The sequence below is a fragment of the Notechis scutatus genome, chromosome Z (assembly GCF_049901735.1).
Source record: "Notechis scutatus isolate UNSWTSFEM ecotype Mainland chromosome Z, rNotScu1.2, whole genome shotgun sequence".
In the NCBI taxonomy this organism is placed as follows: Eukaryota; Metazoa; Chordata; class Lepidosauria; order Squamata; family Elapidae; genus Notechis; species Notechis scutatus.
In genome coordinates this window covers 9,199,611-9,225,166 of record NC_142025.1, presented here as the reverse complement: position 1 = coordinate 9,225,166, position 25,556 = coordinate 9,199,611, and the positions used below count along the sequence as shown (strand labels likewise).

The 25,556-nt window shown below is 42.3% G+C and overlaps 1 protein-coding gene across 3 annotated transcripts in view; it reads left to right on the top strand.

The window, feature by feature from the left end:
* CNPY1 (canopy FGF signaling regulator 1) overlaps positions 1-25,556 on the top strand; it is a 79,494-nt gene that overhangs the window by 35,292 nt on the left and 18,646 nt on the right. For 2 of the 3 annotated variants that reach the window (XM_087946824.1, XM_026680927.2), the window contains exon 3: positions 8,276-8,391. The exons of the other annotated variant lie outside the window; for it this stretch is intronic. In XM_087946824.1, coding sequence (XP_087802950.1) covers positions 8,276-8,391 — 116 coding nt within the window. The remainder of the gene's footprint in view (positions 1-8,275; positions 8,392-25,556) is intronic. 3 annotated transcript variants of the gene reach the window in all.

Below are 25,556 nucleotides of genomic sequence, written 5' to 3'. Positions count from 1 at the left end.
CTTTTCAGCTATGTATGTGACGGCCACTAAAAAACAATACTTAACTCTAAAATGAAAACAAAGTTCATCCATTGCATAATAAATAAAAATGCCAACATATAGCCAATATCCTATTACTTACCTGGACTTTTCTCGCACCCCCTGGAATATCGTCTCGCACCCCAGGTTGGGAACCCCTGGTCTAATCTATTGAAGAGGAAGATTAGGGATGACATGATAACTCTTCCAGTTCTTGAGGGGACGACATAGAGGAGAAAGGGCTAACTTATTCTCCAAAGCAACGGAAGGCAGGGCAACCAGCAGTGGGCGGAAACTCATTAAATGGAGATCCAAACTGGAACTAAGGAGAAACGCCCTGACAGTGGGAGCAATTCATCAATGGAATAGCTTGCCTCCCTCCGTTCTGGGTGCTCCATCCCTGAAGGTTTTCGAGGATAAATCTTTCAAGGCAAATGGACACCATTTGTCCAGGACTGCCTTGGGGTGGGGGTTGGAATAGAAGAGGTCAAGATCCCTTCCAGCTCTACGATTCTATGCTCTATTATTTTTTTTAACTAGCTAAGTTTTTTTTAAAAAAGAAACAAAATTAGATGTCGTCCTTCCTACAGAAACAGCTTTCTATTGCAGTCAGCAGGAATAATACTTGCACACCTAACAGCAGTGAGGCATAGAAGAGAAGAAGTAGGACACCACCCTGGTTTGCATAGTGCATGCTATAACAGCAAGAGGTGCTAATTCACTCTGTCCCAACATTTCCACTCCACATTTTCTCAATTCTTTGGAAATTCCCTATTCCCTTGTAGTTCCCTGTTTTAGCCAGATGTGGGTAGTGGTGGATGGTCTGAAATCGGACTCTTATTAAATCAGAAATCAAATATCAATTTGCCAGGATCATATCCCAGGTCAGAACAGGTTGAGTTGGAGAAGCAGAGTTTTGGCAGGGTCCTCTATGACCATAGAGATAGTTCTCAACTTATAGTAGTTTGTTTAGTGACCGTTCAAAGTTACAATGGCATGGAAAAAAAGTGACTTATAGTCGTCTTTTTTTTTACACTTACAACCGTTGCAGCATCTCCATGGTTTTATGATATCAACATTCAGATGCTTGGCAACTGGTTCATGCTTATGACGGATGCAGTGGGTCATGTGATCACTTTCCGACAAGCAAGATCAATGGGGAATCCAGATTCACATAACAATCCTGTTGCTAACTTAACAAGTACAACTACTGTGATTCGTTTAACAACAAGAAAAGTCATAGAAAAGAGGAAATTCACTTAGCAACTTTCTCACTTAGCAATAGAAATACTGGGGGTCAATTGTGGTCATACATCAAGGACTTACCTGTATCTATAGAATGTGAGAGAAAGCATAAGAGGGATATTTCTCTAATAATTAATGTCTGTCATGCTTCTTTTATCCCAAGGGCCTAATAGGGAATAAAACATTTGTGTTTTCCTTTTTCTTTTCCTGATAATCAAGTTCCTTCAGAAAGTTTCAGAGAGGAAGGGGCAATGAAAAGGAACTGCATAACCCTTAGAGCAGGAGAGTCAAATTCAAGGCCCATGGATTGCATCCGGCATCTAAGGGTGCTTAGATCTGACCCATGGGAACCACCCTGGAAACAGTGAAGGTGGTGCTACCTCTGGCAGTGAAAATGGAGCCCGAGTGGGCTACGTGCCCCCTCCCTGAGCTCTGTTTTCACTGCCAGAGGGCTGCAGGAGGCCATCGTGGCCAAAAATCAGAGCCCGGGCTGGCTGAGCACAAGTCCACCTACCCCCTTGGCTCCATTTTCCCTGGCAGAGGGCTGCAAGAGGCTCTCACGACTGAAAACTGAGCCTTAATGAGTGACATCAAGCGGGCCACACTCCCTGCCTATCAGAGGTGGTATTCAGCAGGTCTTGACCAGTTCCGGAGAACCGGTAGTGGAAATTTTGAGTAGTTCAGAGAACCGGCAAATACCACCTTTGACTGGAGATTTTACAGTATCCTTCCCCTGCCACGCCCACCAAGCCACGCCCACAGAACCGGTAGTAAAAAAATTTGAATCCCACCACTGGTCCCCTGAGGTCAAACACAACCCTGATGCGGCCCTCAATGAAATCGAGTTTGACAGCCCTGCCTTCTTAGAGTGTTTCCTATACACCCTTTGGATAAAATATAACTACTTGGAACCAGTGGTGGGATTCCAATTTTTTTTATTGCTGGTTCTGTGGGCATGGTGTGGCTTGGTGGGCGTGGCAGGGGAAGGTTATGAGAAAACAGCTCAAAATATTTCTCTACTTGATATCTTCACATTTAGGACAGCGGTTCTCAACTTTTTTGACACCAAGGCCCAGTTTCGTGGAAGACAATTTTTCCACGCACTAGGTATGAGGAGAGATGGTTTCCATTTTGCTTGGTTGCCCACCCTTGTGGCCTCAGAGTTGGAGACACCTGACATATAGCGCATTCTCAACCCTTGCGAAGAATCTGAAAGCTAATTGCTTTCATTTTTACCTACCTTTAATGAGCTATACGAATAACCTTGAGAAAAAAGGAGGAAGAGCTGCAACCAAAACAATGGGTTAGATAACTGTAACCTGAGTACAAATCTCAGACAAGACAGCCCTGGGTTCCTTTGAAGTTTAATAAATAAATCAAATAAGATAAAGGCAGAGAGTAGGGAGGTATATTCACACTTGCAAGATTCTTTTATTGTAATTCTATAGTAAAAGTAGGATTAGTATTCATACTTCTATTTTCTTTTGTGAGTTAGATTGACTACCTCAAAATGCTAAAAACACAATCAACTAATCAGTGTCTTGTCCAAATGATCAATAAAAGAGTACCAAAACTGCCTTGACACTGGTATTAGAACAAAATAATAATAATAATAGTCTCCTTAGCCTCAAAAGCCAAATAAATTGCAAAAAATGTTAATTGTGAAGGTAAACTTTCTGTCTGCCAAGCTGTGATTCAATTGTTTTAAAATACATATCTTGCAGGCAGTGAAGATCAAATTGTAATCTGTAGATATTTTTGCGATTGGATAATTTTCTAATAGTTGTATCATTGTGGCACAGTTTGGTAGGGGCTAGAATGGGAAAAGGAGAAAATTACATTGTAAGTAATATTTCATGGCAAGTAGGAGGAATTACATTGTAAGTAATATTTCATGGCAAGTAGGAGGAATGGATGGTAAAGCCCTGTGGAAAATGCAGAAAGAGACTAATTGATACCTTCAGTATGATGATGTGATCATGAAGATGATCGTGATGATTAATTAAACTTCTGTGCTGCCTGGCCAGTGGTGGGATTCAACTTTTTTTAGTACCAGTTCTGTGGGCGTGGCTTGGTGGATGTGGCAGGGAAAGGATACTGTAAAATCTCCAGTCAGAGGTGGGATTTGCTGGTTTTCCAAGCTATTCAAAATTTCCGCTACCAGTTCTCCAGAACTGGTCAGAACCTGCTGAATACCACCTCTGTGCCTGGCTTTAAATAATTCTGGGCAATCAAAGATAGAAAGTACAATACAATAATCATGATAGATAATAGGGGTTAAGGCAGCAGGATAGGAACTGGGAGACAGTGAGGTCTAGTCCTAAAAGCTGGCTGGGGGACTTTGGGTCAATCACTAGGCCAGTGGTGCATATCCTTTTTCGGCTTCCGTGCCGATAATTGTGCATGCGCTCCATCACCCAGAAGGCAACGTGTGCAGCCCCCATCCCTGCGCATGTAGGCATGACCTTATAGCAATAGCAATAGTACTTAGACTTATATACCACTTTATAGTGCTTTACACAGCCCTTTCAAAGCGGTTTCCAGAGTTAGCATACTGCCTTCAACAATTTGGCTCCTCCTTTTACCCACCTCGGAAGGATGGAAGGCTGAGTCAATCTTGAGCCTGGTAGGATTTGAACTGTCAAATTGCAGTAGGAGTAGCTTGCAGTATTGCACTCTAACCACTGCGCCACCGAGGCTCCCTAATGATTATATGAGTTATATGATGAGTTATATTTTGCCTTAGGCATGAAAGCCAATTGGGTGACTTTAGACCAGTGGTGGCCAAAGTTTTTGAGGGAAGCCTCTGCAGCCTTTGCAGGCCAAAAAATGGGTCTGTTTCATCACTTCCAGTATTTCCAGAAATACAGGAAGTGACAAAACGGGCCTATTTTTCAGCCTGCAAAGGCTGCAGAGGCTTCCCTCAAGCCTCTGGCAGCCTGAAAAAGGCCTCAAATGGGCCAAAAATCAGCGGTGAGGCACATGCATGCGCAATGAGGTAAGTTTGCCAGGTGCTCACATGCCCACACAAATGGCTCTGCATGCCACCTGTGGCGTGCATGCCATAGGTTCGCCATCACGGCTTTAGATCAATCACCAGGATAGTGTGAGTCCTAGTCCCGCCTTAGGCATGAAAGCCAACTGGGTGACTTTGGGCCACTCACTCTGTCTCAGTCCATCCCATCTCTCAAGGTTGTTGCTGTGGAGAAAATAGGAGGAAGAAGGTGTATTAGACATGTTCACCTCCTTGAAGTGTTTATAAAAAAAATAATAGACATGATATAACTTAATAAATGAAAATAATAAAGAATAGATGAGGAAATAAGATGGCAAGAGCAAAGAAGGGAAGGGTCTTCTTTGCCAAAGGCCGGGGGGAATGTCTTCAGGGGCCTTTATATCTCAGGGGGACCTCATTCCAGAGGGCAGGTGCTGCTTCAAAGGAGGTGTGTTTCTGGGGTCCCAATAGATAGCATTGTTTAATCAAAGGAACCCAGAGTGTATCAGCTGTACAGGATCAAACATCTGCTGGACAGATGTTATGAGAGACAGGCAGTCCCTCAAGTAACCAGGCCTTATGCCATGTAGGCATTTATAGGTTACAGCCAACACTTGAAGGATGGGAGACGTGAGAGTTTCACCCAGTAAAAGACAGGCCATCCATGTGTTCTGCAAAACTACAGCTTTTCAAACAACGTCCCTCTACTTCCAAAACATCAGAGCAGGTTCAAAAAAATAATTCAGTTTAATCCTCCAAACTGGCTAACAAACCAGGTTGAAACTATTTTCAAACAGTCGCAACGAATCCTAATTGGCTAAGAATGTCAATTTCTGAGGTCTTTGGAAGTTGAGCATACATAAAGCCCGAAGAGTAAATGAAGCAACCAAAGGAATACAGGTAGTCCTTGACTTACAACTACAATTGAGCTGAAAATTTATGTTGCTAAGTGAAACACTTGTTAAGTTAGTTTTTGCCCCATTTTATGACTTTTCTTGCTATGCTTGTTAAGTGAATCCCTGCAATTGTTAACTTAGTAACATGGTCTTTACTAAATCTGGATTTCCCCATTGACTTTGCTGGTCAGAAGGTGCAAAAGGTGATCACTTGCAACCGTTATAAATGTGAATCAGTTGCCAAGTGCCTGAGTTTTGATCCCATGATCATGAGGATATTACAATGGTCATAAGGGTGAAAAAGGGTCAGAAGTCACTTTTTTCAGTGCCTCTGTAATTTGAACGGTCACTAAATGAACTGTTTTAAGTCAAGGACTGCCTGTAAATGAGTTTTGAATTCAAAAGAGCAAAAAAGAAACATTTCAGTTTGATTCCCAGCCATGTAGTCCATCCTATGCTTTGCCAGTCTCTATAATGAACACATGTGTACACACAAACACACACAGAGAGAGAGGGGGGGAGGGGGGAGGGAGGGAGAGAGAGAGAAAGAGAGAGAGATGCACACATTTTATCTAGCCTTGCCACCATAATTCCCAAGTACCTTTTGTTTGTGGGTTTCACTGTTACATAAATTCCATAAATTCCATAAATTATAGGGATTCCTCAACTTTTGACTGGTTGCTTAGCAACCATTCAAAATTACAATTGAGCCAGGAGCCAGAAAAGGCTACTTACAACCCACATACAAAACTGACCCACATTTACAGCATCCCGTACTTATATGATATTATGGCACATACTTTTAATTTTTTTTGTAAAACATGTCCCATAGTAAGCAATGGGTTTGCTAATAATCACCACATTCACTTAACAACTGCCATAAAAAGGGTCATGAAAATCAGGTGCAGTCACGTCATGCCCCTGTTGGAGTCTGACTCCGAGGGAGAGGTGAACAGCTGACAGGGAGTGGGAGTGTGGCTCCGGTGGTTGTGGAGGAAACTGGGGAAGGGCACAGGCCGGATGGGCATTCAGAGGAAGACCCAGGCCCATCCCCTCTTCCTCCTAGGGCATGCAGGGAGGAGCAGATAAGGGAGAAAAGTGAGTGGCATGGTCTATGGGAGAGGAAGGGGCCCTGATCCCCTTCATGGGCTGCAGCTGAGAGGACTGGTTAAAAGGACAAACTGTGCATGGCAAAGTTGCTGGGAGCAAAGCGTGCATTCTTGTCGGAGCTTATCTGTGTTTTGGCTTCCTCACAACTGTGGTTGCTGCGTTATCTGGTAGAAGTCTGCAATTAATCATCTTTGCCTGCCGTAGTAATTCCTTCAATGTGGTTTATGTTGGGTTATTTTTATTTTGAATTAACTTTACTTTGGGTGTGGACTGCATTTACTCCCTCCGTAAACTGTTTTCTTTAAGAATTTGATATCCTGTCAAGGATAATTGGACATTGGTGCCAAATTGGAGGCATTAAAGGGACTTTCTTCTATTTTTTTGACTTAGTTATTTTTGTGTCATGCCCCGGGTCATCACAGGTCATATGAGGACCAGTGGTGGTATGCTACCGGTTCAGCCCGGTTCAGAAGTCTCTTCATTCGGTGCTGTTATAATTTTGAACAATTACTGAATAAACATTCATAAGGACCACTTGTATATAAACCAGGGCAGCTTTGAGACGTTTGGACTTCAAATCCTAGCATTCCATCACCATCATGGCCATTTATAGGGACCCTGGGAGCTGAAGTTCACACATCTCAAAGTTGCCTGGTTGGGAAACACTGAAATAAATACCGCCAATACTATCACTTGCAACCTTTGTACGACCTATCAGCTCTGGCACTGCTTCCTTTCTTTTAAAAAAAAAAAAACACCTATTTTTCCTTTGCCTTTCTCAACACTGCCCTTTTGAACCTCTTATTTGGTTTGCCTCAGACATTTCAGAATTTAGCAAATTATGAATGAGCATAATATTATTTCTTTGGGACACATATTTACTTTGTTTCCGAGATAATAAACAACAGGGGGATAACATTTAGCTGCAGCCACATATCCTGGCTTAGCACAGGTGAGGATGGTGCCATCTCAGGCACAACCAGTCTGTCATGCCCCTGTCGGAATCTGTTTCCGAGGGGGAGGCCGAGCAACTGACAGGGAGTGGGAGTGTGGCTCCGTTGGCTATGGAAGAAACTGGGGAAGGGCAAAGGCCAGCTGGGCAGAGCAGGGGAGAGGGAGAGCAAGGGAGAGGGAATTTGGAGGAAGATCCAGGCCCACCCTCTCTTCATCCTAGGGCAAGCAGGGAGGAACAGAGAAGGGAGCAACATGAGCTGTGTGGCTTATGGGGGAGGAAAGAGCCCTGATTCCCTTCATTAGCTGCAGCTGGGAACACAGTGTTTAAAAAGGGAAGCTGCGCACAACATAGTTGTTGGGAACAAACCATGAATTATCTGGTATCATCTAGGCTTATCTGGGTTCCTGGCGTCTTCCTGTGTGTGTGTTACTGGGCTTTCAAGTCTGCAATTCCTTCTCATGCCCTGTCAAGTTAATTGCTGCAGCGTGGTTTGTGTGGATTTCTATTTAAAGTTTGTATGTACTTTGTTTTCGGACTGAATTTCCTCCACTTAAAGACTGTTCTTGGGAGAGTTTTTTCTCCAGCTGAAGGTAACCTGGACATTGGGGGCAAAGTTGGAGGCACTAAAGGGACACTTCTTGCTTATTTGGCTGTGTTGTCTTTGTGCCACGCCCCGGGTCATCACACAGCCTTTAAAATGTAGCTTCAATCAATGTACAAGAATTACCACCACCACCACCACCTGAATAAAATAGCTATTGTCATCAGTGCCAACAACATTGCACATGACACTGTGATGTCCAAATCTTCTTTCCAAGAATTATTCTCAGAAGGAGAAAAAAAAACTACAGTGAGGTTCTGGCCCGGCTATATATTATTTTATGGTGACAACATGTTTGAATGGCTATGTTAAGTCCATGTTTTGGAATATACTTTGGCTGCAAATAGCTCTCTCAGTATTCGTGTCAGTTTCCTCCACTGACTGTTGTATTTTCTATCGGGATCTTTTTGGAAAGAGGATGTCTCTCCGTACTTCTTTTCCTTTGTACTCTACAGCATGTAAGGCTCTTGCTGATGAGTTGGAGTATGAGATCAAGAAAATTGGACCAAGAAGGACTGTAAATTCGGGGACATTTCGAATCAACCCTGATGGCACACGAGGGAAAAAAAAGGTAAGACAGACAGGAGACCAAGCACAGTAATTGCTAGGGTGTGCAATTATCAACCACTTACCCAAGCAGCAGTTGGTCTTTTAATCTTCTAACCTTTGCTGCGTTAGGCCAGCAGCCACTAAATTGCTTCATTTTCCTCTGGGACTTAAAATCATCTCTAAGCTTGAAATTGAGATATTTTTTCTTTTTTCCAGGGGCTTTTAAAAAAAAAATTTTTTTTGGGATGGGGACTTTTAAAAAATGTTGAGGATGGAGTTCTTGTTGCATTGGCAAATTGTGCTATAGAATCAGAACATAGAATCATAGGGCTGGAAGGAACCATGGAGATTATCTAGTCTAACCCTCTGTTCGAGGCAGGAGTCTTTATACTATCCCAGTCCAGTCTACGTTTGAAAACTTCCAGGGATGGAGTACCCACAACTGCGGGAGGCAAGCTATCCCATTTTCTAATTGTTCTCTCTGTCAGGACATTTATCTTTAGTTCCAGGTTGGATATCTATTTAATGAGCTTCCACCCATTGCTGTTTGTTCTACCCTCTGGTCCTTTGGATGCCACCTTCTCTATGGCAGGTCCTCTGATATTGGAAGAGTGCTATCATGTCACCTAGGGGTGGGATTCAAATTTTTTAACAACCGGTTCTGTGGGCATGGCTTAGGTGGTAGGCGTGGCTTTGTGCTCATATGACTGGGTGGATGTGGCTTGGTGGTCATGTTATTGGCTGGGCGTGGCCAACTCAATATCCCTCACATCGAGGCACGCATCTCCTCGCCTGGCCTCTCATGACTGTGGGGATGCTGCAACAGTCGTAAGTGTGAAAAATGGTCATAATTCCCTTTTTTCAGTGCCATTGTAACTTTGAATGGTCACTCCACACAAGTAAAGTACCAGCAAAGGAGGGGGGAAAAATTCCAGAGAAGTTCCTGAGACAGGAAGTCTAGTCCTGCCAAGAATGTAATAAGGGTTAATGGAGAGGCAGTTTCAATAAGCAACACCAGAATGTTTCCTTCCTGCCTTCCTTGCAGGATTAGGCCAGTAATTTCTTCTAACAACCGGTTCTCCAAACGGCTTAGAATGTTAACAACTGGTTCTAGCGAATAGGTGCAAACTGGTAGAGTCCCACCCCTGATGTCACCCCAATCCTTCTTTTCATTGGGCTAAACATACCTACTTTCTTCAACTGCTCATCATGCGATTTAGTCTCCAGACCCTTTATCCATGCTAATATGGGTCCATCAGAACAACAAAAGGTATCTAAGAAATGAAGATGTAATAAAATAGCAGAATAACTGAGTTGGAAGGGACCTTGGAGGTCTTCTATTCCAACCCCTTGCTCAAGCAGGAATTGTCAGATTGTCCAATGTCTTCTTTAAAACCTCCCTTGATGGAACATCCATAACTTCGGGAGACAATTATTCCACTGATTATTTATTCTAACTGTCAGAAATTTCACCTTAGTTCAAGGTTGGTTCTCTCCTTGATTAGGCACAAACTTCAATTATTATTACCTCTCATATAACTTTTAAATATCTTCTCCCATTTGTGTGAGTTATCTACTTGCCCTGATCATGACATCTCATATCATCCAGTAATTTCTTCAGTTTATTCTGGTCTTGGAGAATAGAATTGGGACTGGGCGTCAGCTATGGAACTCTTCTACCTTAAGACGAAAACACAGGGGACTGGAGGCAAATCTGCCCAAATCATAAGCAAAACAGTGAATGAGAGTGTAGAAGTTACGCATGCTACTGAAAAGTGGCTTCTGACACAGCTTCTTCAAGATTTCTGTGTGTCTGAATTTTGTACTCAAAAATGGGGTTTAAAAAGAAGCATTTTAAGATAATATACTTCAGTAAACATACACTTCCAGAAATGCATGCTTGAAAATAAAAATGTTCAGACATTTCTGTCATTTTCTAGGAACTGGGCAATATAGAAATATCTGCAGATGAATAATGATGCACATTTTTATTTGTTTATTACCTTTTTTCACCCCACCATTATTATTTTTTATGAATAACTCAAAGCGGCAAACACATCCATGAATGAAGGCAAATATACATCCCCCAGGATAATGTTGCAGGATCTAATCTGGGTCGGTTACTGGAACCAGAGGTTTAGTCTTCCGAGCTTTTTGGACTGGAGCTCATCCTCAGGGAACTACTCTCTCACCAGGAAGTATAGATAGGCATCTAGCTAGAGTCTGTGAGTTTGAGTCCCGCCTTAGCCATGAAAGCCGGCTGGGTGACTTTGGGCCAGTGACTCTTTCTCAGTCCAACTCACTTCACAGGGTTGTTGTGGGGAACATAGGAGAAAGAAGGTGTGTTGGCTATGTTTGCCATCCCTATAAATAATAATAATAAAGATAGAGGAAAAAATAATTTAAAAACCCCACACAACCTTATGCCTAACACTGTCCTGGTGATAGGCCCAAAATTATTTAGAGATCCAGTTTAGTCCACTGGTTAAAGCACCAGGCTAGAAAGTGGGGAAACCATAAATTCATAGGAGGTAGAAGGTGTGTTGATAGGTTTGCCACCTTGAGTTATTTATAAAAATAATAAAGGGAGGATTAAATTAAATTTTAAAAGGTCATCCAGCTGGCTTTCAGGCCTAACACAGGACTAGATTTCACATTCTCCATTCTAAGATGGTTGCCAGCAATGGTGGTATTCTACCAGTTCAGCCTGGTACTGCCGAGCCGGTAGCAGCGATGAGCAGCGGAGACCGAACCAGTTCTCTCCACCGCTCTGCTGTTTGGCCCACCCACCCACCTGGGCTCCCATACTCACCTTTATCCTCTGCTTCTGAAGCGCAGCTGCTTTGCGCGGCACAGAAGAGTGCCACGCGGCAGCTGCTGAAGCAACCGGGAGAGTGCATGCTTGCAGGAGGTGAGTTGGAATGCCTCTGCGCCTGTGCAAAGTGCGTGTTTGGTGCTCACGCGCACGCAAAGTGTGTGCACATGTGCAAAGCGCGCCTGTGCTGTCCAGACAGTTTAGAGTTAATGTGATTTGGGATAGTTACTTAGGAATTGTGAGCTGTCCCCTTAAGGGAATGCAGTTAAATGTATGTAGTAAATGTAGGGAATGTAGTAAATGTAGGTATCCTGGGAAATGTAGTCCATGTCACGTGACCACATCTGTAATCCTGATTGGTCACTATAGTGACCCTTGGTGGGTCAGTCTCCCTCACTCTTGCCTGAAGCCATTACCATGCGGCTTCTTCAATCATCATGGGGTTGAGACCTTATTATCTTCCTACACTACAAGACAGATATGCAAGGGATTGGGCATTCAGAAGAACTTTGTCACAAATGTGAGTTATGAGGATACCTGATGAACCAATAAAAAAGACTTTGTTATGGATGTTTTGTGGAGTTACTCTGTCTGCTTTATACCATCCAGAGAATAATAAGCAGAACAGTGCCCGCTAAGCCACCGGTGGTAAAGCTTTTTGAATCCCACCACTGGTCGCCAGGCCAATTTAACACCAGAAGTAAAACAATCAAATAACTCTTGTGACAGAATTATCTAAACATTTCAAACCATTCAGAGAAATAGTTAGGCACCCAACGGGGAGCGGTGAGTAACCAGAGAGAAAGGACCTGGGAATACAAACTCACACAGTTACAAATAGGAAGCAGAAGATTATGGCTGGGCAACCTTTGCCCCAGCCTAAACATATCTTGTGGTGATCAAAGACCAGTCATTGTGCAGAGTGCCAAGATGTCTGATTACCTACGTAGTGTTTATTCCTTTTATAGGGTTTTATACAAGAAGGCAAAGGCAACATAGATACAGCATTTGGATTGGTTACATTTGGAGAATAGATGCAGCATTGGTGAAACTTTTAACTAATCCTTGGGAATAATAATGATCTTAGAAGGTGGAATCATATGCCAGCTCGTGACAACTCTATAACATCTGGTTGATAAGTACAAGGTTATATAATTATTAGTTCGGGACTTACCAGCCTGAGAGTGAGGTAAGGGGAAGAGGCCCGTTTAAGAACTGCAGTGCAGTTTGCTGCTACCACTGCCATCTACAGGACTTTTCTTGCCACTACAATATCTAAAGACAGCATATGGAGGAGATGTTTGGAGCGGAAAATCTCAGGAGGCCCAAACTTATATAAGCGAACTTCTTCCAATTCTTCTGTCCACTGGGGCTCTTTCTTCTAAACTTCTGCAATCAACATATAAATACTGATCCTTTCCTTATTTGCCAGAAGTATTTATGTACTGGTAGTCCTCAACTTAAAATCATTTGTTTAGGGACCATTTGAAGTTACAATGGCACTGAAAAAAGTGACTTATGTGATCATTCTTCACTGCAACATCCCCACTGTCACATGATTCAGAATTCAAATGGTTGGCAACAGTAGTGGGATTCAAACATTTTTACTACCGGTTCTGTGGGCATGGCTTGGTGGGCTTGGCAGGAAAGGATACTGCAAAATCTCCATTTCCACCCCACTCCTGGGAGAAGGTTACTGCAAAATCCCCATTCCTTCCCCACCCCACTAACCTGCTTTCCAGCTCCGTTCTCCTGTGCAGGGCAACCAAAGAAGACCCAGCCAATCAGCTGGGATTCAATGGGGGGGCAGAGAATAGATGGGGGCGGGGCCAGTCATAGGTGGTATTTGCCAGTTCTCCAAACCACTCAAAATTTCGGCTTCCAGCTCTCCAGAACTGGTCAGAACCTGCTGAATGCCACCTCTGGTTGGCAACTGGCATGTATTTATAAGGGTTGCAGGTCCTGTGATCACCTTTTGTGACTTTTTGAAAAGCAAAGTCAACGGGGAATTCAGGTTCACTTAACAATTGTAGTGATTCGCTTAACAACGGTGGCAAGAAATGTCATGACATGAGGCAAAATTCATTTAAGCTGTTGCTTAGCAACAGGAATGTTGGCCTCAGCTGTAAACATAAGGACAACCTGGAGCATTTTTAATTAAAAAAAATATTATTAAAGTTGCAATAGAAATATATACCAAAGCAAGGTTACAATCAAATCTTTGAAAAGTAAAGAAAGTACATGCCCCCTACACACCTGATCCATACGGGTAGTCCTTGCTTAATGACCGGTCACAGTGACTGATCGTAATTATGATAGATCCCCCCATAGGTATTTATGACTCAAGTTTGAAGTTGTGACATTTGCACCCCCTCTCAGCAGTCAAGTGATTGCAACTGGGATGAAGCTCACATTTATGGCCATTTGCAGTGTCCAGCGGTCACCTGACTTTGATTTTTGACATTTTTTTTCCTGGTTTATCACATTTACTGTTGTATATCTGGTTTCCACAAAAATAAAATCCATTGGTATAATAGATTCACATAATGACTGCCATGTTTATTTAACGACCATGTCGTTCACTCAACAACCATTGCAAAAAAAAATAGTAAAACCAGGCACAGACATCGGGTGACGTGCTTAATAAGTGCTTGTATATTGCATTTATGACCTTAGTTATGACCATAACTAAGTCATAAGTCGAGGACTTGCTGTTCAATGTACAAGCAATTATTAAAAGATGATAGCAATAGCACTTAGACTTATATACCACTTCCCAGTGCTTTTATAGCCCTCTCAAAGCAGTTTACAGAGTCAGCCTCGCCTCCAACAATCTGGCTCCTCATTTTACCCACCTCGGAAGGATGGAAGACTGAGTCAACCTTGAGCCTGGTGGGATTCGATCTGCCAAATTGCAGTGGGAGTAGCTTGCAGTTCTGCACTCGAACCACTGCGTCACTGAGGCTCATAATGAACGAAAACCAATGTAAAAGCATTTGTTTTCAAGGTGTAAAAAGCATCTTAAATGTACAAAGATGTACAAAGCATCTTGTGCAGACTATATTACAAAAGAGATGGTTTTCCCTCAAAAAGGGGCCACCACAAAGAAGTTATGTTTCCACATTATCACTGATGGGCAATTTGCAAATGTCAGCACAAAGCACAATATTGTTTCCTAAGGACAGTAGGTTTCTGAGAGGCTGACATAGTTAAAGATATTCCTTTAATATTTTCTTATTTTACAGAGGATGCCTTTGTCCCTGAACTGGTCTTCAGTTTGCTTCATCTCTGACTGCCAATAACCTTGCTATAGAAATATTGCCTCTGACACATAAGCACACAGATTCCCTTCCAATTTCTGGCGCATACACATCAGTGGTGGGATTCAAATTTTTTACTACCGGTTCTGTGGGTGAGGCTTGGTGGGAGTGGCAGGGGAAGGATACTGTAAAAGTGAGAGGTGGGATTTGCCGGTTCTCCGAACTACTCAAAATTTCCGCTACCGGTTCTCCAGAACTGGTCAGAACCTGCTGAATACCACCTCTGATACACATCCCTCCCTTAGTTCAGATATATTTCTTTCCATTGGAGGTTGGTTCAGCAAATGCTCCTCTGAGTAAAGAAACAGAATGAACCCATGATCGCATCTGACTCTGTATATGGACAAATGAAGGTTGCAACCAAAAAGGGTTGGTTCAAGTCTCTAAAAAAAGTAACCCACTACTTGGATTTAAATTCTCCTAACCAGCTTGCTCATCGCTGTGGTTAAGTTAAGTTGCTGGATTAGTACATTTTCTTCATTTCCTTCCCAAGAGAACACACTCACCATAGATAGATAAACAGATAGGTAGGTAAATCAATAGCCTTGCAGATAGGCAGGCTGGCGATAGATGGTAGAGAGAAATGCACCCAAGACATTTCTAGTCTTATGGACTGGTTTTAGAATAAATGATTGTCGTATTTATTCTTAAAACTATTCCCGAATTAGGGTTTATGTTTCCAGTATGGAGATAAAGCTACAGCCCATTCAGGAAGGTGAGTTCACTGTACAACTGTGGAACTGCGAGTCTCTTTCAGCCCTATACTTCAAGCCGTAATAGAAAGTTTATACTACAGATAATCCTTGATTTATGAACATTATTGAGACCCAAATTTACATCGCTAATCAGGCAGTTAAGTGGGTTGCACCTGATTTTATGACCTATTTTGCCATGGTCATTAAGCAAATCATTGCAGTTGCTAAGTGAATCCCAGGGTTCTTAAGCAAATCTAGCTTCTGCCATTGGGTTTCCTTGCTAGAAACCAGTTGGGAAGATCACAAAAATGGTGATCACATGACTCCAGGAAGCTGCACCATGGTAAGTACCGTGTTTCTCACAAAATAAGGCCAGCCCTTTTTTTTTGACCCCGAAAAACGCTAGGCCGTCTTTTGGGGGTGACTTAATTCCCCGCCTTGCATCCTCAGGTGGGCGGGCGGCGACAGCTTGGATGTTCAGGAGACCTTCTGCTACCATTGCTTTCCCTTCTTCCTTGCTGCCGCAGCATTAGAGCAATGCCGCGGCGTTTGGCACAGCCATGTGCGGCCAGCCAGGGCTCCTCCTGCAACCAGAGCCCTGCGGAGACACTTGGCTTCAGGCGCTCCTGTCACCGCCTTCCCTTTGCCTTCGAAGGTAAGCGAATTATTTTAAAAGCGACACCCTACTACAACAAAGCCTCCCTGCCCGAGAGGGCAGCCCAACCCCACATGGGAGGCGAATCTCCCGGGCCGCAGCGCAGGATCGGCCCACCCCGGGAGAAGCACCCAGCCGCCATCCCTGCCTGGCGCCGGGCAGAGCGCGAAGAGCTTCGCCTGGGGCGCCCAGCTGACAGGCAGGTCCTCCTTCCCGGCGGCAGAGCTCTCAACAAGGCAGTGAGCACCTCCTGCCAGACCCTCCGCTCATCCCACCAGGGCTGCGCCAGAGCCGGAGCAGGCAGGGATGGCAGCTGGGCGCTTCTCCCGGGAGGGCTGATCCTTTGCTGCGGCCCGGGAGATTCGCCTCCCCATGAGGGTGGGCTGCCCTCTCGGGCAGGGGAGCTTTGTTGTAGTAGGGTGTCGCTTTTAAAATAATTCGCTTACCTTCGAAGGCAAGGGAAGGCGGCGACAGGAGCGCCTGAGCCAAGTGTCTCCGCAGGGCCCGGTTGCAGGGAGGAGCCCTGGCTGCGCCAAATGCCGCGGCATTGCTCTAACGCCGCGGCAGCAAGGGAGAAGGGAAAGCAACAGTGGCAGAAGGTCTCCCGATATTAAGTGCCGCACCAACGCAGGCAGCACCATATCCGGGCATGCAACAAAAGTACTTCCTAACGGCAACCCCCGCCATTCCCCCCCATTTCGCATGTTTAATATGGGCCTTAATTTGGGGGGAGGGGCTTAAATTGATTTTATGCCAATAAAACATGGTGGGGCTTCCTATTGGTGGAGGCCGTATTGTTGGAGAAACACGGTACATGCCAGTTGCCAAGTGGCTGAATTACAATCACATGACCTTAGGTATGCTGCATGAATCATAAGTATAAGGACCAGTTATAAGTCACAGCATGCAATGGCTCCAAGGATATGGTGGCTCAGAGGCTAAGACGCTGAGCTTGTTGATCAGGTCATCAGTTCAGTGGTTCGAATCCCTGGCGCTACATAACTGAGTGAGCTCCCGTTACTTGTCCCAGCTTCTGCCAACCTAGCAGTTCGAAAGCATGTAAAAAAGCAAGTAGAAAAATAGGGACCCCTTTGGTGGGAAGGTAACAGCGTTCCGTGCGCCTTCGGCATTTAGTCATGCCGGCCACATGACCACGGAGACGTCTTTAGGCAGTGCTGGCTCTTTGGCTTTATAATGGAGATGAGCACTGCCCCCTAGAGCCTGAAACGACTAGCACGACTTACCTTATAACTCACTATTTTCAGTGTCATTGTCACTTTGAACAGTTGCTAAATGAATGGTTGTTACATGAGAACTACTAGCAGGGAGAGATGAGTACAGTGGCAATTCAATAAATTACTTTCTACAAGTCTAAGCTCATCAGCCATTTATGATTGCTACCTTCAGGATATTGATCCATTTCGTCCAGTTTTTCTTTTTCCAATCTGATCCTAAGCTGATTTATTTATTTTTTTTGCAATTCTCAATTAGTTTATAGTTGGCTATGTTGGATGGAAGGTGGACCCACAAATTTGGAGGGCACCATGCTGTTTAAATCTGATCTTTTGAGACTGGTGGTGACTCTGTAGGATTCAATATATCGTTTCTTTCTTCTCATCTGTTACCTGAGGGTTGAATTTAGATATTTCTGCATTCAAAGCCTATTTTCATCTCCTGCACAGCTGGAGAGTTTGCAGCTCACCAGATGTTACTGAGTGACAGCTCTTCACTCGTTTGCTATTAGCCTTGCTGGGGATTGGTGTTGAGAGGCAACTCCCGTTCTCCTCTGCTTTCCTTCTCCTCTCTCCGTCTAGCAAGAACATCACAATGAACCTGGGAAAGAAAAGGAGAAAGAAAGGCATGGGAAACGCTGAGGACAAATGTGTGATACCCTATTGCTCTGATCAAAGTTCAGGTTCAAACTATGCGCTACCTGAAATTTTATCTATAGATCTGAGTATTGGTCACTTAGAACAGGAGTCCCCAACCACCGGTCCCCAGACCGGTACCGGTCCGTGGATCATTTTTTACCGGGCCGCAAAGCTTGGGCGCCGCCACCTTGTTTCGACGGCGCTTCCGGGTTTTCGGTTGCTTTCGGGTTTTCGGTTGGAAAGTGCTTCCGGGTTTTCAGTTGGAAAGCGGCGTTTGGGTGCTCGTGCCTTAGTTTCGTCGGGGGGGGGGCGGCTTCGAACGAAGAGCCGTCCCGATGGCGGTGGAGTCTCGCGTTACTCAGGTACCGGTCCGTGGAAGAATAAATAATCGTGAAACCGGTCCGTGGTTCAAAAAAGGTTGGGGGCCACTGACTTAGAACATTCCTTTGGCTACTGCTCCACCTTGCGCTAGCCAGATTTCTTAGTTTTTAAACTTTTTCCATATCTGGCAGTCTATTTTAAATTGCAGACTAGGGTTCAACCTCTTTTCAGGCAGACAGTTTTGTTTTAAGAAGGTATCTTCCTTGTAAAATGTTCTTGTAAAATATGCGTGGTACCTTTTGTTTTTAACGTATTTTTCATCCCTCTTTTCTCTTCTCTTGCCAAAATGCATCAAACACCTGCTAAAAATAAATTCATGGCAATTAGCCCAGCCGTGCTAACGATCAGGGTTCTCAGGAGTCTTCTAATGTTGAGAAAATCGGAGGGCATCACAATGCCATCAAGGTCAAGGACCATCCACTGCTTCCCACTAGTGGCAGAAAATGATTTATTTTTATTTCCTTATCTCCAAATTCAGGCTATTCAACCAATTCATAATTAGGGGTATGGGGGATTGATCTAAAACACAATCTATATCAGTGAGGCATGAGCAGACTTCATTCTGACCAGATTTCTTGAATTTGTTTTTAAGACTTGAACTGTCTACTTTCACATTTATTATTATTGCCAGACTTGTATGCTGGCCAAACAAAAAGATTAATTTTTAGCAAAATTAAAAGGAAAAAACTATTTAATAAATGTATTTTGTTCACATCTTTATTTTATTTATTAGACATTTATTTATTTGTTTGTTTGTTTTATTATTTACAGGAAGTCCCCAACTTGCAACCATTTGTTTAATAAGTGAATGTGGCACTGAAAAAAGTCACTGATGACCGGTTTTTACATCTATGACCATTGCAGTATCTCCATGGTCATGTAATCAAAATTCGAGTGCTTGGCAACTGGCATAAATTTATGACAAATGCGGTGTCCCAGAATCAAAATTTGTAATCTTCCCAGCTGTAATCTCCCAACAAGCAAAGTCAATGGGAGAAGCCAGATTTGCGTAATGACCACATGATTCACTTAACAATTGCAATGATTCACTTAACAACTGTGGCAAAAACAGTCATAAAATGGGGCAAAACTCACTTAATAATTGTCTTGCTTAGCAACAGAAATGTTGGGCTCAATGACTATTTGTATTGGGTTGTTATTCCATCTTTATTACTTTATAAATAACTGATAGCAGTGAGTGTACCTAATGCCCCTTCCTTTTCCTATTTTCTTCATAACAGCAACCCTATAATGTGGATTGAGCTGAGAGAAAGTGACTGGGCCAAACTCACCAGTTGGTTTTCATGCCTAAGGCAGGACTAGAACTCACAGTCCCTTGGTAATTGGCCGGAAGAGCTAAGAATGATGGATATTTGCAGAATCCATGCATTCATCTGGTCTGTAATTTGAAGAATCTGTCTACATGTCATGCCATTTTGCATAAAAAGAAACTTTGAAAATGCAATTACAGTAATTGATAATAAACTAAGTGACACCGATCTTCAAATTATTTGGTGGTCCAGAATGTCCTGCCAATATGTTTTAGTTGCCTATGAATATTCAGATTTTTGCATCTAAATCATTCTAATATTTTAAAGGCCATCAACAGAGAAAACCTCAGCTGCTGATTCATCACAAGCAAGGACTGATTTTTAAAAAATCTCTCCCAAAAAGCAGAGCAGACACACCTGACAACATCTGACTGTAATGAGATACCAGACAAAACCAATGCAGAATAATTCAACCTGAACTGTAACAAACAGCCTCTCTTGTATTTCTGAAATACGCTAGAACTTATTTCTCCTTCCTAATTTGTAAACTCCATTCCCACATGGGATGTGAAAAAAATTGCAGAGCAAATACATCTGAAACCAACTGTTTATGAAGGATAATGATATTTTAGTTCTGATGGGATATATGCCATTCAAACTCTAGTATCCTTATTTTTGTACAAGTTTCACATTTCAGCATTTTTTTTTTAACCCTTGGATGATGCAACATAGCAGCCTAAATATTTTCTAGCTCCAACTCCTTCTCCTTCTGAAGGAATTCCATTCTCCTCTGAAAATGAAATTTACTGTTGAATTGAATTGAAATCTATATCTATAAAAGTGAAATACCACTCACGCATCATCACAAAATCTCCAGAATCATAAAGCCTACAAACTTGAAATTTGGCATGTATGTTCCTCTTGGCTTCTAGGTGCTCACTAGGAAAGGATTTTTCGAAATGACCATCACAGCATTAGTATTTCCTATATTATTATTAACGCGTTCTGATGCTAAGGAGTTCTACTCCACCTCCCCACCTGAAAAGAAATCTGTTCCAGATGCAAAACACAAGCAGAGGAGTTTCAGTTTCACTTTTAGTTTCACAGCACCAAGCAGCTTTAGTACAAAACAGTTGAGCTAAGCCACGCCCAGGCTCCTTGCTGTCTCCTTGCTCACATAGCAAATATTGTTTCAGTTTCCAAACAGACCTCAAATCTCTCACACACTGACAGGATGCTAGCCAGATGAATACCGATGGATACTGGTAGGCAGAGGCAGATTTTTCCCCCCCTTATTTTCCACCCAAAAAAACTAAGCCTGACCACATAGTATCGAGCTACTATATATTTTGTTATTCTTTTCAAATTATCTTCTACTAAACAGCTACACTTAAAGCTTGAGATCCATATTATATAATATAATGAACACTGAACTAGTACAGCTTGGTAACTAGATGTTTTTCAATTTCCCAGTCTAGAGCTGGAAAAAAATAACTGCCCCAAAATCACCCACCCAACTCCCTTCTCTCTAAGGCAAGTATAGAACCTGGTCTCTCTGTTTAGTACCACTTTAACACCAAAACCATTACATCACATTGACTTCAGGGGTGGGATTCAATTTTTTTTACTACCTGTTCTGTGGGCGTGGCTTGGTGGGCGTGGCTTGGTGGGTGTGGCAGGGGGAAGGATACTGTAAAATCCCCATTCCCTCCCCATCCCATGAACCTGCTTTCCAGCTCCATTCTCCTGTGCAGGGCAACCAAAGAAGACCCAGCCAATCAGCTGGGACTCGGGAGGCAGAGAATAGATGGGGGCGGGGCCAGTCAGAAGTGATATTTGCCGGTTCTCCAAACTACTCAAAATTTCCGCTACCGGTTCTCCAGAACTGGTCAGAACCTGCTGAATACCACCTCTGGTTGACTATTGTGATGAGCAGAAATTGGACCAAGTCACCCTGCTTGCTTCTGTGACTAAGAGAAAAAAAATCAGATCTTCATGTTTCTAGTCCAGCATCCACTCTCAAATAAAATCATGTGTATGTATGAATTAAGGTGCCTCTATATAAAACTAGATATGATCCATCTTGCTCATATCAAAATTGACAAGCAGTGGCTCTTCCAGTTTTAATCAGCTTTCCAGCTAGAGGTGTCATATATAAAGCCCAAGACATGGGTTTCAACCCATGAGAATAGAAACACCGTAGGAACATCTTGAGATCCTATCCATCTCCTTGGGACCTTATTGAATGCTGGAATGGAAGCATGGCATCCCCAGTCTTAACTTTTGTATCTGAAAACATCCATGCAGTTTTAAGTTCCTGCTACCTGCAGGTGGTAGCAGTGTTGCTGAAGACATGCAGAGGATTTGCATGAGTCCGTATCAAGAGTGGGTTCTTTAGAGAAGAAAGGAGAACCAGGACGCTACTATCTGAAGTACATTCAGCCTGTTGGTGGAGCAACATCTTTATTTTGGGTTTGCCCAATGTCAAGATTCTGCTTCTTCTGAAAACCTCTGAGGAGTTGGGGGGCAAGTATTTGGAATTCTCTTAGCCCAGGGTAGTTGGTTCTCAGACTCATAAAGATGTAGAAGTCAGTTGTGTAAACAGGCAGCTGCAAGTTTGTCCATCATTGGAAAAGAGATCCCTTCCTTCCCAGAACATAGAAAGGCTGTCAGGGAGAAAATCAAGTTCCCATTTTTCCTGTAATATACACAGTGATGTATTAATTCTAAATGGGAAGTAATTCCGCTGGAATTCATGGAATAAGAGCTGGATTAAAAAATAAATAAAGCAGACCAAAGCTGGTGATATGCCATTAATTCACCCATCAAGCATTAAATCTGGGGTGATACGCTTGGGAAGAGGAAAGAAAGATCATCTTTAACTTTTTCATTTGCTGGGCCAAATGCTACAATCCCAAAGGTGGAAAGGTTGAAGACAAAAACCTGGATTTGGTCATCTTCATGTCTAAGTTAAATTCAATAAATTCGAAGCAATGGTTACAACTATTTTCCACATATTTAATTGTGGCCCCTTCTGTCTTACTGAAAAATTATACAGGTAGTCCTCAGCCACCAACAGTTCATTTACAGACTATTGGAAATTACATCAGAATTGAAAAATTATGACCATTTTTCACACTTATAACCATATAAGTGATGTAATCAAAATTCAGATACTTGGCAACTGACTCATATTTATGACAGTTGTAGTTTCCAGGGTCATATGATCATCTTTTCTGGCAAGCCAGATTTACTCAACAACTGTTTTATTTAGTTTAACAATTGCAGTGATTGACTTAACAACTGTGCCAAGATAGAACATAAAATGAGGCAAAATTCACTTAACTGTCTTGCTCGGCAACAGAAATGTTGGCCTCGATTGTGGTTGTAAGTTGAGGACCAGCTGTAGTTCAGCAAAAGCTTTCTGGCAGGACTGTTGGGTGGTGAGAGGTTATACCTTCACAAACCATGAATGATAGATGTGAGATTAACATTCAGATACTCATTCCAGAGAGCTTTGACTCAGCAACAGTCTTGTATGCATATTTACAAGGTTAGGGAAGTTTATATCTTATTTACCAGCCTGGTTTTGAAAAACTAATGTTCCTATGGACAATTCAGAAGAAGAGATGGTAATCTGGGCAAATATAATAATCTATATCAATGCATGCATTGGAATCTTTTTCTGATGTTCCTTCTCTTTCAGCCTGGGGGTTTTTCCTTCCCTCCCTTCCTTCATGAAGTTGTTTTCAGTGCTTAAATCAATCATTAGTCTCTGTTTATTTCGGCAAAGGACATAATTCTTTGGAGAAATATGTCCAGTCCCCAAGGCTATCATAGGAACATGACCTTTGCTACCTGTAAATGTTGTGTAAGATGCCTGCCTTCCTTGACAGCTGGGGTGATAATCCGCGTTGTCTCTCTTCAGTGATAGCTGATAAGTCTGTACAGAAATGCTGGCTGCCTTTCGCTCTCCAGGAGAATGCAAAGGAATGCAAGTTGAGTTCAAAATATTTATTCTAAAAGGGAATGGAGAAACTGTTCCCATCCAATTTGGCAGAAGCTGAAAAGAGCGGAGCGGTAACCTAAAGTAGTAGTCAGATGCCTATTTTTCAAAATGAAATTACAATTTAAGAAGATGAAATTATATTTAAAATAGGAAGTTTTTGCAGAAGAGGGAATCAAAACTCACAAAAAAGTAAATGGCTTCTTCCCTTCCCATTTTTATACACACACACACACACACACACACACACACACACACTTTTTAAAAAACCATAGATAGAGGGGATACACGAATGGTTTGTCAAGGGCTCATGTATATGCAGAATATATATGTTCAATAACATATCCAGAAAAAAGGAAATTTTAGCCAGTAAAAGAAAACAACAGTTACTATAAACATTCGTGACATAATGATAAAACATTGAGAAAAAGAATGATAATTGTAGCTAAAGAAATCTATTATTATAATCAAATCTACTATTTATAATGAAGAAAATAGGATAATTTTATTTAAAGGATGTTTTCTCCTGCTCTTTCATAATTAAAAAAATAACAATTAATAGATTGCACACCCAGGATTTTTATATTCTAGTACATTACAAAGAATGTTTTTTAAAGTTACTTTCTACCAACTTTCCTTCTTTTCTCCTCCTTTGGTTTTTCTTGTTTATTTTAACACATGAACTAGTTATAACAACTCATGTAAAAATAAAAAGTAAACATTACAACTAAAGAAAATTAATATACTTTAGAAGCCTTTTGAAAAATTTCAATCCGCAAACTTTTTTGCAGTGAATTATTTTGTCATGTTGGGCTCCTGACCTTTGCACACCATTTCTTATTTGTAGGCATATTATTTTTCTTCGTTTTTTAAGATGTTGGCTGATCAAAGTCATGATTTTTTTTTTCCCAAATGGACCATGCTTTGGAACTCTGCTAAACCTTAGGTTAACCAAACGGGGGGGGGATCAAAAGGGACAAAATAATCCAAAATTATTTTGATAGCTTTATGACCAGAAATTCGTTACTTAGGAGTGGCATTAAAAGACACTAAATATAATTTCTCTACTGAGCCAATACTTCAGTTACTTTTGCCAAGGAAATATTTGTATAAATCATCTGGATATCTGTCCTTGGGATGCCATAGTTGAAAATTTATTATTCTCTTCAATTCCCTATGTCATGGACCAAATTTCACAAGTGTATGAATTTATTCTCCAAAAGGGTTACGTTTCTTCCAAAAGGTGCGGTTTATTTTGTTTTTCTAAATACCTAAAATTTGAAAGTCCATTACGGTTGCTATTTTTTTTACCAAGTGCTGCTGATGGCAATACAAGCCAAATAAGAATCCTTTAGAAGATGAGATTCTGGTGGAAACAAAGTAACAATTAGACGAATGTCCTGCTATTAATGATCTGCCTTCCTCTCATTCATGATGTATTTCCAGTGTGGCTCTGCAATGCTCAGTCTTGAACAAGAATGTAATCCTTTGAACAGACTACCCTGTCGAATGCTTTGCAAATGCATATGGGATGTGAACTCCTTTTCCTCTTCTTTCATGCGTGATCACCGGAAGAACGTTTGCAGGCAACCAGAATCACATTAAATGGTTGAGTCAGTTGCAGTGGGCTTTATTATTATTATTATTATTTTCCTCTCTCATTCTCTCTCTCTCTCACTCCCTCTCTGGCTAGCAAAAGAGGATGGATGAATGGGGTCATGCACCAAGTCCCCTGCAGTTCACCATTATTTTTGGTGAATAAAGGGTGGCTAAGGTTGACTGGAATGTCAGCAAACCTTTCATCCCTCTTCCTTTCAGCTGTCTGTGTTCTTATCCACAAGCCATACAAAGATCCTGGGCTGAGTTTTCACATCCATGGCCAGCTGGCTCCTTCTGCATAATGGGCAGGAGTGGGCATTTGCTTTCTACATTTGCAGAGGGAAAATGCCAGAAGATATTTATCACAATGTGCTCAAGGTAGGATTGGCCTCTCTTTCCCTCTGTTTCTTAAGGAAGGAGTGGGGCCTGCAATCTCCCCATATGGAAGGTTGGGGTTGAGGACATTTAATTTCAAAATTAGCATGCCACGTAAGGAAGGCCAGAAGGTGGAGCCGTCGCAGGCCGGATGTGAACTGGGATAGGTCAGAACTGGTGAGAAAACACATGTGTCCTT